Here is a 17,718-nt window from a genome sequence, read left to right on the forward strand (position 1 = left end):
GGTTTGAAGTTTTTCAAGTGATTCCCTATCCAGTATACAGTGTCTGTGGGGTCATTTTGCACTTCCTAAGGCTTCCACTAGATGTCAACGTTCTTTAGAATGTTGTTTCATGCTTCTACTGTGACTGGGGAGAGAATAAGAGGTCCTGGAGTCAGATGACTGAGAGAATGACATGAGTTCAGTGGCGCGTGCTCACATGAGAGTTAGCTGTGTTCCTTTTCTTTTCTGAAGACATTGGAATTGTCCGGTTGGAATATTACTGAAGATTTATGATAAAAAAAACATCCTAAAGATTGATGCTATACATCGTTTGACATGTTTCTACGAACATAAATATAACTTTTTTTCACTTTTTGTCGTGACATTTTGCGTGCGCTTCCTGCATTTGGAGTAGTGGACTAAACGCACGAACAAAAAGGAGGTATTTGGACATAAATTATGGACTTTATCGAACAAAACAAACATTTATTGTGGAACTGGGATGTCTGGGAGTGCATTCTGATTAAGATCATCAAAGGTAAGTGAATATTTATAATGCTATTTCTGATTTTAGTTGACTCCAAAATGGCGGGTATCTGTATTGCTTGTTGTTGTTGTCTGAGTGCTGTACTCAGATTATTGCAAAGTGTGCTTTCGCTGTAAAGTTTTTTTGAAATCTGACACAGCGGTTGCATTAAATATTTTTTTTATTTAAAACAGAATGATAGTGTGGTGTCCCACAGGGCAAGGATGTCAATTCAACATCAATGTGTGGGGGGTTTGAACACAACCCCTATTACTGTACTACATTTACTGTTGTAACGGTTGTCGTCGGGAACGGAGGACCAAAACGCAGCAGGAATGTGGATGCTCATATTTTATTTTAAATCAAGAAAACACCAAAATAACAAAATGAAGACCGAACGAACAACAAAACAGTCTTGTCATGCTCACACAGGCAAAACAAGAAACAATCTCCCACAACACTACACCAAACAATTACCCATATATAGGACTCTCAATCAGAGGCAACGAGAAACACCTGCCTCCAATTGAGAGTCCAGCACCCAAACCTAAACATAGAAAACCTAAACTAGACAGAATGCAGAAATACAACCTAGAACATACTAACCTAGAACATACACCCTAAACCCAGGAACACATAAATCAAACACCCCTCTACAACACACACAAAACCCCCACCATACAAAACAAACATCCCTCTGCCACGTCCTGACCAAAATATAAAACAACTACTCCCTCTGCTGGTCAGGACGTGACAACTGTACTGTCATATTCATATTCATATTAAATATTAAAACATTTACACCTCTCTTCTTTCATCTGTTTGATTAACCTTTATTAGTCAAATCTGTTACATGTACATTTCATTCAGTGGAATTGAGTTTATACAGAAACAAGATTATTGTGTCAAGAATTTTACAAAGAAACATTCTACAGACAACAATGTGTACAAACACCAAGATGCCCAATAACAACAAGATTTCTAAAGGAAAAACGTTTTTACAACACAGTGTGGTGATTCATTCTATTAATAAATGACTCTAGTTGACAATGTCTGACAACTTCAATGGTGTTTACTCATGAATATTTACAATCATATGTTTACACACTAGAGAGATATTCTACATTGTTGCTCCAGTGTGTCTTACTGAAAATGACTAGAGAGATATCCTACACTGTTGCCCCAGTCTGTCTTACTGAACATGACCATGATTAGAGTGAAACATCATGTTGTGTTTGACACAGCGACCACCTGGCACAGGGACACTGAGGAGTTATTCCAAACATAAAACCCTGGATAGAGGGGCTCAGTGAATGTGGTGTGGAATGTGTACAGGTGGGTCAGTGTGTCAGAGGAGACTCTGTAGAAGGACAGAGTGCCGGCTAGACAGTCCAGATACACTCCTACTCTGCGGGAGCCGGAGGAGGGGACGTCTATGGTAGTGGGATTATTATTGTGCCAGGCTCTGTAACTGCTGACAGAGCAGAACAGACTCCAGGACTTTTCATTATATCCAATCAGACAGTCCTTAACTCTTCCCTTTCTGCTTATTCCTTTATATGTCACTCCTATATCAGCCCCTCTCCCACTCCACTCTACCTCCCAGTAACAGTGCCCAGTCAGACCCTCTCTACACAGCACCTGTCCATGGTCTGTAAATCTCTCTGGGTGATCAGGATATGTTTTCTCCTCTCTCCTCCATGTCACCTTTCTGTTCTCCTCAGACAGAGAGAGGTGTCTGTTTACGGTGTTTGGGTCCAGTTTGAGATCACAGGCATCTGATGGATGAAACCAGACCCAATAATATTATTAGAAATCATCATCAATCACATTAGAATGTTCACTCACTTGTCTCCTATTAATTTATGTACAGTGCCTTGCATAAGTATTCACCCCCATTAGACTTTTCCACATTTTCTTGTGTTATAACCTGGAATTAACCTGTTTGGGATAGGGGGCTGTATTTTCACAGCCGGATAAAAAAACGTACCCGATTTAATCTGGTTACTACTCCTGCCCAGAAACTAGAATATGCATATAATTAGTAGATTTGGATAGAAAACACTCTAAAGTTTCTAAAACTGTTTGAATGGTGTCTGTGAGTATAACAGAACTCATATGGCAGGCCAAAACCTGAGAAGATTCTATACAGGAAGTGCCCTGTCTGACAATTTGTTCTCCTTCTAGGGCATCTCTAGCAAAAATACAGCATCTCTGCTGTAACATGACATTTTCGAAGGCTTTCATTGGCTCTCAGAAGGCGCCAGAAAGTGGAATGAGAGCTCTCCAGTCTCTGGGCGAAAAACAGCAGGAGTTTTTGTGAGTGGTCCTTCTGAGAACAATGACACTGGAGCGCGCATGCACGAGACGACTCCATTTTTTTCTTTCAGTGTTTGAACGAATACAACGTCGCCTGGTTGGAATATTATCGCTATTAAAAATGTATTTTAACCTGTTAGGGCTAGGGGGCAGTATTGACACGGCCGGATAAAAAACGTACCCGATTTAATCTGGTCACTACTCCTGCCCAGTAACTAGAATATGCATATAATTATTGGCTTTGGATAGAAAACACCCTAAAGTTTCTAAAACTGTTTGAATGGTGTCTGTGAGTATAACAGAACTCATATGGCAGGCCAAAACCCGAGAAGATTCCATGCAGGAAGTGGCCTGTCTGACAAGTTGTGTTTCATCTTGGCTCTTTTTATTGAAGACTGAGGATCTTTGCTATAACGTGACACTTTCTACGGCTCCCATAGGCTCTCAGAGCCCGGGAAAAAGCTGAACGCTATCGAGGCAGCCTCTGGCTGAAACACTTTATCGCGTTTGGCAAGTGGCTGATCAGAGTACTATGGGCTTAGGCGCGTGCCCGAGTCGACCCCATGCTTTATTTTCTTTCGTCTGTTTACCTAAACGCAGATTCCCGGTCGGAATATTATCGCTTTTTTTATGAGAAAAATGGCATAAAAATGGATTTTAAACAGCGGTTGACATGCTTCGAAGTACGGTAATGGAATATTTAGAATGTTTTTGTCACGAAATGCGCCATGCTCGTCACCCTTATTTACCCTTTCGGATAGTGTCTTGAACGCACGAACAAAACGCCGCTATTTGGATATAACTATGGATTATTTTGGACCAAACCAACATTTGTTATTGAAGTAGAAGTCCTGGGAGTGCATTCTGACGAAGAATACCAAAGGTAATAACATTTTTCTTATAGTAAATCTGACTTTGGTGAGTGCTAAACTTAGTGGGTGTCTAAATAGCTAGCCCTGTGATGCCGGGCTATCTAATCGGACAGTGTGGTTAGAAGACGTTCCGCTAGCGGAACACCTGCTCCAATATCCAATGATGGGCGTGGCGCGAAATACAAACTCCTCTAAAATACAAAAACTTCAATTTTTCAAACATATGACTATTTCACAGCATTTTAAAGATAAGACTCTCCTTTATCTAACCACACTGTCCGATTTCAAAAAGGCTTTACAACGAAAGCAAAACATTAGATTATGTCAGCAGAGTACCAAGCCAGAAATAATCAGACACCCATTTTTCAAGCTAGCATATAATGTCACAAAAACCCAGAAGACAGCTAAATGCAGCACTAACCTTTGATGATCTTCATCAGATGACAACCCTAGGACATTATGTTATACAATACATGCATGTTTTGTTCAATCAAGTTCATATTTATATCAAAAACCAGCTTTTTACATTAGCATGTGATGTTCAGAACTAGCATACCCCCGCAAACTTCCGGGGAATTCGCTAACATTTTAGTAAATTACTCACGATAAACGTTCCCAAAAAGCATAACAATTATTTTAAGAATTATAGATACAGACCTCCTCTATGCACTCGATATGTCCGATTTTAAAATAGCTTTTTGGTGAAAGCACATTTTGCAATATTCTAAGTACATAGCCCAGGCATCACGGGCTAGCTATTTAGACACCCGGCAAGTTTAGCACTCACCAATATCAGCTTTACTATTATAATAGTTTCATTACCTTTTGTTGTCTTCGTCAGAATGCACTCCCAGGACTGCTACTTCAATAACAAATGTTGGTTTGGTCCAAAATAATCCATCGTTATATCCGAATAGCGGCGTTTTGTTCGTGCGTTCCAGACACTATCCGAAATGGTAAAGAAGGGTCGTGCGCATGGCGCAATTCGTGACAAAAAAATTCTAAATATTCCATTACCGTACTTCGAAGCATGTCAACCGCTGTTTAAAATCAATTTTTACGCCATTTTTCTCGTAGAAAAGCGATAATATTCCGACAGGGAATCTCCTTTTCGGCAAACAGAGGAAAAAAATCACAAAGGCGGGGGCGGTCGGGTCACGCGCCTAAGCCCAGAGTCCCTTGATCGGCCACTTGAGAAAGGCGATAATGTGTTTCAGCCTGGGGCTGGTATGACGACATTCTGTTATTTCCCGGGCTCTGAGCGCCTATGGACGACGTAGGAAGTGTCACGTTAGAGCAGAGATCCTTAGTAAAAGATAGAGATGGAAAAGAAGTTCAAGAAATGGTCAGACAGGCCACTTCCTGTAAAGGAATCTCTCAGGTTTTGACCTGCCATTTGAGTTCTGTTATACTCACAGACACCATTCAAACAGTTTTAGAAACTTTAGGGTGTTTTCTATCCATATGTAATAAGTATATGCATATTCTAGTTACTGGGTAGGAGTGCTAACCAGATTAAATCGGTATGTTTTTTATCCAGCCGTGAAAATACTGCCCCCTAGCCATAACAGGTTAACGAGAGTCTTGTCTTTAAAATGGTGTAAAATAGTCATATTTTTGAGAAATTGAAGTAATAGCATTTCTAAGGTATTTGAATAACGCGCCACAGGATTCCACTGGCTGTTACGTAGGTGGGACGATTTCGTCCCACCGGCCCTAGAGAGGTTAAACAGCGTTTGACATGCTTCGAAGTACGGTAATGGAATATTTTGAAATTTTTTGTCACGAAATGCACCGGCGGTCACCCTTCGGATAGTGACTTGAACGCACGAACAAAACGGAGCTATTTGGATATAACTATGGATTATTTCGAACCAAAACAACATTTGTTGTTGAAGTAGAAGTCCTGGGAGTGCATTCTGATGAAGAACAGCAAAGGTAATCCAATTTTTCTTATAGTATATCTGAGTTTGGTGAGGGCCAAACTTGGTGGGTGTCAAATTAGCTAGCCGTGATGGCCGGGCTATCTACTCAGAATATTGCAAAATGTGCTTTCACCGAAAAGCTATTTTAAAATCTGACACTGCGATTGCATAAAGGAGTTCTGTATCTATAATTCTTAAAATAATTGTTATGTTTTTTGTCAACGTTTAATCGTGAGTAATTTAGTAAATTCACTGGAAGTTTGCGGTTCTGAACATCACATGCTAATGTAAAAAGCTGGTTTTTGATATAAATATGAACTTGATTGAACAAAACATGCATGTATTGTATAACATAATGTCCTAGGAGTGTCATCTGATGAAGATCATCAAAGGTTAGTGCTGCATTTAGCTGTGGTTTTGGTTTTTGTGACATATATGCATGCTTTGAAAATGGCTCACATTAAAATAATAATCAAAATAATCACATTATTTTTGGGAGGGTACTCTCCTGACATAATCTAACGCTTTGCTTTCGTTGTAAAGCCTTTTTGAAATCGGACAATGTGGTTAGATAAAGGAGAGTCTTGTCTTTAAAATGGTGTAAAATAGTCATATGTTTGGAAAATTTAAGTTTTTGCATTTTTTAGGTATTTGTAATTCGCGCCACGCTATACCATTGGATATTGGTGAGGCGTTCCGCTACGTCTGTCCCTAACAGGTTTAAATGTTACATTTTTTTTATCAACAATCTACTCAAAATACTCTGTAATTTCAAAGTGGAAGAACAATTCATATTTTATTTTAAAGATTAATAAAAAATATTGTCTAGTAGTTGCATATAGTATTCACCACCATTAGTTCAGGAGTAAAATGTGGCTTAACAAATCATATAATAAATTATATGGACTCACTCTGTGTGAAAAAGTAGGGGTAGACATAATTTTTCAATGACTAACCCTTCCTCTGTCCCACATACATACAGCATATGTCCCTCAGTTAACTATTGCATTTCAAGCACAGATTAAACTTCAAAGAGCAGGGAGCTTTTCGAAAGCCTCATAAAGAAGGGCAGTGATTGGTAGACGGGTAACAATAAAAAATCTGACTTCTCTTTAAGCATAGTCAAGTTAATAATTATGCTGTGGATTATGTATTAAACCACCCAGACACATCAAAGATACAGTCATCCTTCTGAACAGAGCTGCAGGATAGGAATGAAACTGCTCAGAGATGTAACCACTGTGATTTTAAAACAGTTACGGAGTTCAATGGCAAATATACAGAGTATGCATATTGTATGCAACACGGCACTAAAAATTAATATTGAAAACACAAGGCAAAGGAATACACCTTTTGGCCTAAATGCAAAGCCTAATGTTTGGGGCAAATCCAACAACACATCACTGAGTAAATGCTTCCTTATTTGGTGGTGGCTGCATCATGTTATGGGTATGCTTGACATCAGGAAAATACTGGTCAGTTTTTCAGGATGAAAAGAAATGGGATGGAGCTCAGCACATGCAAAATCCTAGAAGAAAACCTGCTTCAGTCTGCTTTACACCAGTCACTGGGGGAGGAAATAACATTTCAGTATGACAATAACCTACAACACAAAGACAAATCTATACTGGAGTTGCTTATCAAGAAGACAGTGAATGTTCCTGAATGGCCAAGTTACAGTTTTGACTTAAATCTACTTAAACATCTATGGCAAGACTTGAACATACCCGTTTAGCCATGATTCACAACAACTTGACAGAGATTGAAGAATTTTGAAAAGAAAAATGGGGAAATATTGCACAATACACGTGTGGAAAGCTCTTAGAGACAGAATATTTCTTCCACTTTGACATTACAGAGTATTTTGAGTAGATTGTTGATAAAAAATGACAATTAAATCCATTTTAATTCCAGGTTGTAACACAATAAAATGTGGAAAAGTCTAAAGGGGGTGAATACTTATGCAAAGCACTGTAGATGTTTCTAGGTATCAAAAGGCGAGGTTACGGTAACTTGAGACTTGTTGAATACTCTATGTTCTTGTCACCCCAATCAGAACCCTATTAGAACTTTTTTTCTTAATTGAACCTCTTAAATTATAGTTTGTTGTCATAAGTTCCAGTACAATTTCCAACCCCCTCCTGTACTCCCTGTTCACCTATGACTGCGTGGCCACGCACGTCTCCAACTCAATCATCAAGTTTTCAGATGACACAACAGTGGTAGGCCTGATTACCAACAATGACGAGACAGCCTACAGGAAGGAGCTGAGGGCCCTGCTGGAGTGGTGCCAGAAAAACAACTTCCCCCTCAATGTTAACAAAACAAAGGAGCTTATCGGGTACTTCAGGAGACAGCAGAGGGAGCACACCCACATACACATCGACAGGCAGACAGTTGTCGCAGTGACATCATGAACATGGTTTCCGACATCAAACTTGTCGTTGATATGGTCATTATTTGATTTGGATAGCCAGATAGCTAGCTAACAAGCTAGAAACTAACCAAAAACATTGTTTAGAAAGTTGCTTTTAGTTGCCTGGTTTGGAAGATTGACATATAGTACAGTCCAGGTAAAGCTGATTGAGAGAATGCCAAGAGTGTCCAAAGCTGTCAACAAGGGTGGCTACTTTGAAGAATCTCAAATCTCAAATATATTGCAGAAAATAGTAAAAATGAATAAAAAAACCCTTGAATGAGTAGGTGTGTCCAAATTTTTGACTGGTACTGTACAGTCATGGCTAAAAATGTTGAGAATGACACAAATATTAATTTCCAAAGTTTGCTGCTTCAGTGTCTTTAGATATTTTTTGCCAGATGTTATTATGCAATACTGAAGTATAATTACAAGCATTTCATAAGTGTCAAAGGCTTTTATTGACAATTACATGAAGTTAATGCAAAGAGTCTATATTTGCAGTGTTGACCCTTCTTTTTCAAGACCTCTGCAATCCGCCTTGGTATGCTGTCAATTAACTTCTGGGCCACATCCTGACTGATGGCAGCCCACTCTTGCATGATCAAAGCTTGGAGTTTGTCAGAATTTCCACCCGCCTCTTGAGGATTGACCACAAGTTGTCAATGGGATTATGGTCTAGGGAGTTTCCTGGCCATGGACCCAAAATATCAATGTTTTATTCCCTGAGCCACTTAGTTATCACTTTTGCCTTATGGCAAGGTGTTCCATCATGCTGGAAAAGGCATTGTTCGTCACCAAACTGTTCCTGGATGGTTGGGAGAAGTTGCTCTCGGAGGATGTGTTGGTACCATTCTTTATTCATGGATGTGTTCTTAGGCAAAATTGTGAGTGAGCCCACTCCCTTGGCTGAGAAGCAACCCCACACATGAATGGTCTCAGGATGCTTTACTGTTGGCATGACACAGGACTGATGGTAGCACTCACCTTGTCTTCTCCGGACAAGCTTTTTTCCGGATGCCCCAAACAATCAGAAAGGGGATTCACCAGAGAAAATGACTTTACCCCAGTCCTCAGCAGTCCAATCCCTGTACCTTTTGCAGAATATCAGTCTGTCCCTGATGTTTTTCCTGGAGAGAAGTGGCTTCTTTGCTGCCCTTCTTGACACCAGGCCATCCTCCAAAAGTCTTTGCCTCACTGTGCATGCAGATGCACTCACACCTGCCTGCTGCCAATCCTGAGCAAGCTCTGTACTGGTGGTGCCCCAATCCCGCAGCTGAATCAACTTTAGGAGACGGTTCTGGCGCTTGATGGACTTTCTTGGGCGCCCTGAAGCCGCCTTCACAACAATTGAACCACTCTCCTTGAAGTTCTTGATGAGACGATAAATGGTTGATTTAGGTGCAATCTTACCGTTAGCAATATCCTTGCCTGTGAAGCCCTTTTTGTGCAAAGCAATGATGACGGCAAGTGTTTCCTTGCAGGTAACCATGGTTGACAGAGGAAGAACAATGATGCCAAGCACCACCCTCCGTTTGAAGCTTCCAGTCTGTTATTCGAACTCAATCAGCATGGCAGAGTGATCTCCAGCCTTGTCCTCGTCAACACTCACACCTGTGTTAACAAGAGAATCACTGACATGGTGTCAGCTGGTCCTTTTGTGGCAGGGCTAAAATGCAGTGGAAATGTTTTTGGGGGATTCAGTTCATTTGCATGGCTTTGCACTTTGCAATTAATTGCAATTCATCTGATCACTCTTCATAACGTTCTGGAGTATATGCAAATTGCCGTCATACAATCTGGGGCAGCAGACTTTGTGAAAATTAATATTTGTGTCATTCTCAAAACTTTTGGCCATGACTGAATGTGAACCTTATATGCATGTTCTTAAGATTATTTTAGGAATTATGTAAAATGTTTAGATTTTGAATTTGTAAATACATGTTTCTGAGTATCATCAAGGCATATATAGACATTTAGACATGACAATGATGATTACATATAATTAAAACTTCCAAATAGTAAAAAAAAAATATATATATTTTTTGTGAAATGTTATATAAAATACCTTAGGCACAATTTCTCTAATTTCCTTTTCAACTAAAATAGCACATTTTATGACGTGGTGGTAATGACATTTATGGTCTCAGCCACTATTATATCTTGTTTCCAGACAGAGTGAAGAAAATATTCAGATAGATAAAAAGCAGTTTCTGGAGGAGTCATTTTCAAAAACATTAAAACATGCCCGTATTTGCAAAATCAACCTTTTCTTGTTTGTTATTGGTGTATGTGCCTTATTATAGACAAGTCAAACCCGTTTTCATGATTTATGGTAGATCAAAATAAATAAATCATATCATGTTTTTGGACTCAATCAGCAGTTTTTACCTAATTAAGAAGAATACTTTTGGAAATAATTTTGAAATTTCCAATAATATTCCTAAAACATAAGTCAAAAATTACATGAAGTTGCTTCCTGCTGACAATAACTTTTGATAAATAGCCCAATGTCAAAAAATGTATTTGAATAATCAATAAAGAGTTTGTGACATATTGAAAACCTAAACATAAAAATGTATTACTTACACATACATGTACCATAATAGTAAAAATATGACTTGTATCTTTTTATCAAGCACCTTATTGTCACGCCCTGATCTGTTTTCACCTGTCCTTGTGCTTGTCTCCACCCCCTCCAGGTGTTGCCCATCTTCCCCATTATCCCCTGGGTACTTATACCTGTGTTTTCTGTCTGTCTGTGCGAGTTCATTTTGTTACTCAAACCTACCAGCGGTTTTCAGCCTTTTTTTTCTCTTTTTTTTCACCTAAAATGACATACCCAAATCTAACTGCCTGTAGCTCAGGACCTGAAGCAAGGATATGCATATTCTTGATACCATTTGAAAGGAAACACTTTGAAGTGTGTGGAAATGTGAAATTAATGTAGGAGAATATAACACATTAAATCTGGTAAAAGATAATACAAAGAAAACAATTTATAAAATTTTTTTTTTTTCGTCATCTTTGAAATGCAAGAGAAAGGCCATTATCTGACTTAGGCCTCTAGGCACAATTTAGATTTTGGTCACATGATGGCAGCAGTGTTTTAACTGATCCACTGAACCATTGCATTTCTGTTCAAAATGTTGTATCAAGTCTGCCCAAATGTGCCTAATTGGTCAATATATACACTGCTCAAAAAAATAAAGGGAACACTAAAATAACACATCCTAGATCTGAATGAATGAAATAATCTTATTAAATACTTTTTTTTACATAGTTGAATGTGCTGACAACAAAATCACACAAAAATAATCAATGGAAATCCAATTTATCAACCCATGGAGGTCTGGATTTGGAGTCACACTCAAAATTAAAGTGGAACACCACACTACAGGCTGATCCAACTTTGATGTAATGTCCTTAAAACAAGTCAAAATGAGGCTCAGTAGTGTGTGTGGCCTCCATGTGCCTGTATGACCTCCCTACAACGCCTGGGCATGCTCCTGATGAGGTGGCGGATGGTCTCCTGAGGGATCTCCTCCCAGACCTGGACTAAAGCATCCGCCAACTCCTGGACAGTCTATGGTGCAACGTGGCGTTGGTGGATGGAGCGAGACATGATGTCCCAGATGTGCTCAATTGGATTCAGGTCTGGGGAACGGGCGGGCCAGTCCATAGCATCAATGCCTTCCTCTTGCAGGAACGGCTGACACACTCCAGCCACATGAGGTCTTGCATTAGGAGGAACCCAGGGCCAACCGCACCAGCATATGGTCTCACAAGGGGTCTGAGGATCTCATCTCGGTACCTAATGGCAGTCAGGCTAACTCTGGCGAGCACATGGAGGGCTGTGCGGCCCCCCCAAAGAAATGCCACCCCACACCATGACTGACCCACCGCCAAACCGGTCATGCTGGAGGATGTTGCAGGCAGCAGAACGTTCTCCACGGCGTCTCCAGACTCTGTCACGTCTGTCACGTGCTCAGTGTGAACCTGCTTTCATCTGTGAAGAGCACAGGGCGCCAGTAGGCGAATTTGCCAATCTTGGTGTTCTCTGGCAAGTGCCAAACGTCCTGCACGGTGTTGGGCTGTAAGCACAACCCCCACCTGTGGACGTCGGGCCCTCATACCACCCTCATGGAGTCTGTTTCTGACCGTTTGAGCAGACACATGCACATTTGTGGCCTGCTGGAGGTCATTTTGCAGGGCTCTGGCAGTGCTCCTCCTGCTCCTCCTTGCACAAAGGCGGAGGTAGCGGTCCTGCTGCTGTGTTGTTGCCCTCCTACGGCCTCCTCCACGTCTCCTGATGTACTGGCCTGTCTCCTGGTAGCGCCTCCATGCTCTGGACACTACGCTGACAGACACAGCAAACCTTCTTGCCACAGCTCGCATTGATGTGCCATCCTGGATGAGCTGCACTACCTGAGCCACTTGTGTGGGTTGTAGACTCCGTCTCATGCTACCATTAGAGTGAAAGCACCACCAGCATTCAAAAGTGACCAAAACATCAGCCAGGAAGCATAGGAACTGAGAAGTGGTCTGTGGTCACCACCTGCAGAACCACTCCTTTATTGGGGGTGTCTTGCTAATTGCCTATAATTTCCACCTGTTGTCTATTCCATTTGCACAACAGCATGTGAAATGTATTGTCAATCAGTGTTGCTTCCTAAGTGGACAGTTTGATTATTATTATTTTTTTTTTTGAGCAGTGTACATTTAAGTACATAACTGTGCACTCTCCTCAAACAATTTCATTGTATGTTTTCACTGTAATAGCTACAGTAAATTGGACAGTGCAGTTAGATTATAAGAAAAGTCTATGTCCTGGGAAATTGTCTTGTTACTTACAACGTCATGCTAATCACATTAGCACACATTAGCTCAAGTGTCCCGAGGGTAGGACACCGATCTGTAGAGATCCATAAGACGATAAGACTTAGTAATATTCTTCACAGCAGTCAACACTTACATTTTATAAGCCCAGGTTTCATTGTGTACTCTCCACCATGTTCCACCCTGTAGCGGTAAGCAGAAGAATAGACAGTCATTGAGTGATACACGTGAACTCACACACACACACACACACACACACACAGTCAGCATATAACTTTGTCCAAGGGGTGGTAAGAATGTTAATCTTACATACTTGAGTTTCGCCCGTCTGCAGTGTGGCTCCTCCAGTCCAGCAGAGAACAGTCGGACTCCTGAGTCTCCAGGGTGATTGTTACTCTGGTCCAGCTCTCTCATGTTAGAGGGGTTTGACCTCAGAGTTGAGGCGAGAGAAGCACAGCCTTCCTCTGTGACTCCACAGCTTGACAGCCTGACAAAGAGATAATCATAATTTCACAAACACACTGTTAATTTAACACCAGTTGTGTAGAAGGACAATTGCAGATGCATTTGGTTTATTCTCTCAAACAACAAAACAACATATAGATTCATCTTCCATCTCCTAGAATTGTATGGTCATACAAAATGCTATATATCTGCCCCCTCTCAGAGAAATTAATAATACCGCTAGGTTTTACAGAGTCAAATGTAACAAATAACTACATGTTTCATAAAGAACTGTACAAATGACACATTTGTCACATCAATATTACAAATATATATAATTTAACAAAAAATGTAATACAGTAATATGAGATCTGTATGTAACATTTTTACATTTTAGTAATTTAGCACACATGAATAAAACATCTGAGAACAGTAATATTGAAGACACCCAGAAGCAATCATTTCTGATGTAAGAACACAATTGTGTGTTTTGGAAATAAACTTGTCATCTCACCTCTTAGCTTTGGTGTCATGTTCCCCAGAGAGACTCATTTTAGAGGCAGGGCCCCTCTCCTCTCTCTCCACAGAGAGACTCATTTTAGAGCACTGAACCCTATATTAACATATGCAGCCTGAGAAACAAGGTACATGAAGTCAATAACTTGCTTGTAAGAGATGACATTCATATTCTGACTATCTCTGAAACTCACTTAGATTATATCTTTAATGATACAGTGGTAGCAATACATGGTTATAACATTTACCGAAAAGACAGAAAGGCCTATATAAAGGACCACATTCTGGTAAAACTTTGAGACGATCTAATGTTAAGTACTGTTGAAGTAATATGGCTACAGGTTCATCTGCCTCACCTAAAGCCCATTCTTGTGGGAAGCTGCTATAGACCACCAAGTGCTAACAGTCAGTATCTGGATAATATGTGTGAAATGCTTGATAACGTATGTGATATCAATGGAGAAGTATATTTCCTGGGTGATTTAAATATTGACTGGCTCTCATCAAGCTGCTAACTCAAGAACAAACTTCAAACTGTAACCAGTGCCTGCAACCTGGTTCAGGTTGTCAGTCAACCTACCAGGGTAGTTACAAACAACACAGGAATGAAATCATCAACATGTATTGATCACATCTTTACTAATGCTGCGGAATTGTGCTTTATTAAAGCAGTATCCAAATCCATAGGATGTAGTGATCACAATATAATATCCATATCTAGGAAAACCAAAGATCCAAAGGCTGGGCCTAATATAGTGTATAAGAGGTCATACAATAAGTTTTGCAGTGATTCATATGCTGATGATGTAAAGAATATGTGCTGGTCTGTGGTGTGTAATGAGGAGCAACCAGATGCTACACTTGACACATTTATGAAATTGATTATTCCAGTTACTAATAAGCACACACCCACTAAATTACTGTAAAACTGTTAAATCCCCTTGGATTGATGAGGAATTGAAAAATTGTATGGTTGAGAGGGATGAGGAAAAAGGTATGGCAAATAAGTCTGGCAAACTTACTACAAATTAAGAAATCATGTGACTAAGCTAAACAAAAATAAAAATAAACAATACTATGAAACAAAGATAAGTGATATAAAGAATGATAGTAAAAAGCTTTGGAGCACCTTAAAACCTCTTCGGGATAGGGGGCAGTATTTTCACGGCCGGATGAAAAACGTACCCAAATTAAATTGCCTGCAACTCGGGCCCAGGAGGTAGGATATGCATATTGTTAGTAGATTTGGATAGAAAACACTCTGAAGTTTCTAAAACTGTTTCAATGATGTCTGTGAGTATACCAGAACTCATACGGCAGGCAAATACCTGACAAAAATCCAACCAGGAAGTGGGAAATCTGAGGTTGTAGTTTTTTCAAGTGATTGCCTTTACAGTATACAGTGACTATGGGTTCATTTTGCACTTCCTAAAGCTTCCACTAGATGTCAACAGTCTTTAGAACCTTGTTTGAGGATTCTATGGTGAATTTGAAGGGAATAACAGCCCAAGGAAGTAAGTGTCCCATTATAAGGCATGGGTACAGTCAAGCGCAAGGACTTGGGAGCGAGCTGAGTTCATATTCACTCCTAAAGAGAACGGATAGATCCGGTTGGAATTTTATTGAAGATATATGTTAAAAACAACTTAAAGATTGATTCTATACATCGTTTGACATGTTTCTACAAACTGTAGTATAACTTTTTTGACTTTTCATCTGGACTAAGTAAGCATGCGCGTTTTGGATTTGGATAGTGAACCTAACGCGCAAACAAAATGGATGTATTTGGACATAAATATGAACTTTATCGAACACATTACAATATCATCAACTATGTGAATACACATAACAATATCATCAACTATATGAATACACATAACAATATCATCAACTATATGAATACACATTACAATATAATCATCTATATGAATACGCATAACAATATCATCAACTATATGAATACACATAACAATATCATCAACTATATGAATACACATAACAATATCATCAACTATATGAATACACATAACAATATCATCAACTATATGAATACAAATAACAATATCATCATCTATATGAATATACATAACAATATCATCAACTATATGAATACACATAACAATATCATCAACTATATGAATACACATAACAATATCATCAACTATATGAATACAAATAACAATATCATCATCTATATGAATATACATAACAATATCATCAACTATATGAATACACACAACAATCGTCGTCTTACCTTTTATCTCTATCTCAACAGAAACAGAGTCGAAAGTTACTTTCATTTGTTCAACTCATCTAGCGAGGAGGTTCTGCCTCCTCGGTAGATGGGATCCTTGGGACGACCCTACCCTAAACCTAACCCTAACGCATAGCCTTACCCTGACCATGACCCTTACTGGTTGGATACAAGATATTAGGCCTACATTGGCTGCATCCCTTATTCCCAGTATAGTGCACTGTACTCTATACTAACTCCCTGTTGTACCTACTCTCTACTGACTCCCTGTTGTACCTACTCTCTACTGACTCCCTGTTGTATCTACTCTCTACTGACTCCCTGTTGTATCTACTCTCTACTGACTCCCTGTTGTATCTACTGACTCCCTGTTATATCTACTGACTCCCTGTTATATCTACTGACTCCCTGTTATATCTACTGACTCCCTGTTTTATCTGCTCTCTACTGACTCCCTGCTGTACCTACTGACTCCCTGTTGTATCTACTATCTACTGACTCCCTGTTATATCTACTGACTCCCATGTTGTATCTGCTCTCTACTGACTCCCTGCTGTACCTACTGACTCCCTGTTGTATCTACTATCTACTGACTCCCTGTTGTATCTACTATCTACTGACTCCCTGTTGTATCTACTGCCTCCCTGTTGTATCTACTGACTCCCGGTTGTATCTACTGACTCCCTGTTATATCTACTGACTCCCTGTTGTATCTACTATCTACTGACTCCCTGTTGTATCTACTATCTACTGACTCCCTGTTATATCTACTGACTCCCTGTTGTATCTACTGACTCCCTGTTGTGTCTACTCTCTACTGACTCCCTGCTGTACCTACTGACTCCCTGTTGTATCTACTGACTCCCTGTTGTATCTACTGACTCCCTGTTGTATCTACTCTCTACTGACTCCCTCTTGTATCTACTGACTCCCTGTTATATCTACTGACTCCCTGCTGTATCTACTCTCTACTGACTCCCTGCTGTACCTACTGACTCCCTGTTGTATCTACTGACTCCCTGTTATATCTACTGACTCCCTGTTATATCTACTGACTCCCTGTTATATCTACTGACTCCCTGCTGTATCTACTCTCTACTGACTCCCTGCTGTACCTACTGACTCCCTGTTGTATCTACTGACTCCCTGTTGTATCTACTGCCTCCCTGTTGTATTTACTGACTCCCTGTTGTATCTACTGACTCCCTGTTGTATCTACTGACTCCCTGTTGTATCTACTGACTCCCTGTTGTATCTACTGACTTCCTGTTGTATCTACTGACTCCCTATTGTATCTACTCTCTACTGACTCCCTCTTGTATCTACTCTCTACTGATTCCCTGTTGTATCTACTGACTTCCTGTTGTATCTACTGACTCCCTCTTGTATCTACTCTCTACTGACTCCCTCGGTCCGGACCGATGTCTGACAACTGTGCACCTCTGTTATAAACCATTAGGCTATATCTCACACACACACACACACACACACACACACACACACACACACACACACACACACACACACACACACACACACACACACACACACACACACACACACACACGGGTTATGTGACATCTAAGTGGTAGTCTGTCAGTGAGGGTCAGAGATCCAGAGACAGCTAA

The 17,718-nt window shown here is 40.0% G+C and overlaps 1 protein-coding gene across 2 annotated transcripts; it reads right to left on the reverse strand.

Annotated features, from left to right (window-relative positions):
* Positions 1–1,322: 1,322 nt before the first annotated feature.
* Positions 1,323–17,496, reverse strand: LOC123743386 (stonustoxin subunit beta). Of its 2 annotated transcripts, XM_045719794.1 has the most exons (6): positions 16,650–17,496; positions 16,091–16,581; positions 13,835–13,952; positions 13,190–13,363; positions 13,013–13,059; positions 1,323–2,283 (listed from the first exon to the last, which is right to left on the reverse strand). In XM_045719794.1, the coding sequence occupies exons 3-6, from the start codon at positions 13,915–13,917 to the stop codon at positions 1,730–1,732; spliced, it is 858 nt and encodes a 285-aa protein (XP_045575750.1). In that variant the 5' UTR covers positions 13,918–13,952; positions 16,091–16,581; positions 16,650–17,496; the 3' UTR covers positions 1,323–1,729. The 2 variants fall into 2 exon arrangements, with proteins under 2 accessions (XP_045575750.1, XP_045575749.1); XM_045719793.1 differs by having other exon boundaries at positions 16,091–17,496.
* Positions 17,497–17,718: the final 222 nt, after the last annotated feature.

The sequence above is a fragment of the Salmo salar genome, chromosome ssa06 (genome assembly GCF_905237065.1).
Source record: "Salmo salar chromosome ssa06, Ssal_v3.1, whole genome shotgun sequence".
Taxonomy (NCBI): domain Eukaryota; kingdom Metazoa; phylum Chordata; class Actinopteri; order Salmoniformes; family Salmonidae; genus Salmo; species Salmo salar.

Excerpts from the sequence above, each read along its gene's own strand:
- LOC123743386 (XM_045719794.1), bottom strand. The coding sequence starts at position 13,917 with ATGAGTCTCTCTGTGGAGAGAGAGGAGAGGGGCCCTGCCTCTAAAATG. Across the intron at positions 13,364-13,834 it reads CATGACACCAAAGCTAAGAG|GCTGTCAAGCTGTGGAGTCA; the intron begins GTGAGATGACAA and ends TCTCTTTGTCAG. Across the intron at positions 13,060-13,189 it reads TGCAGACGGGCGAAACTCAA|GGTGGAACATGGTGGAGAGT; the intron begins GTATGTAAGATT and ends TTACCGCTACAG.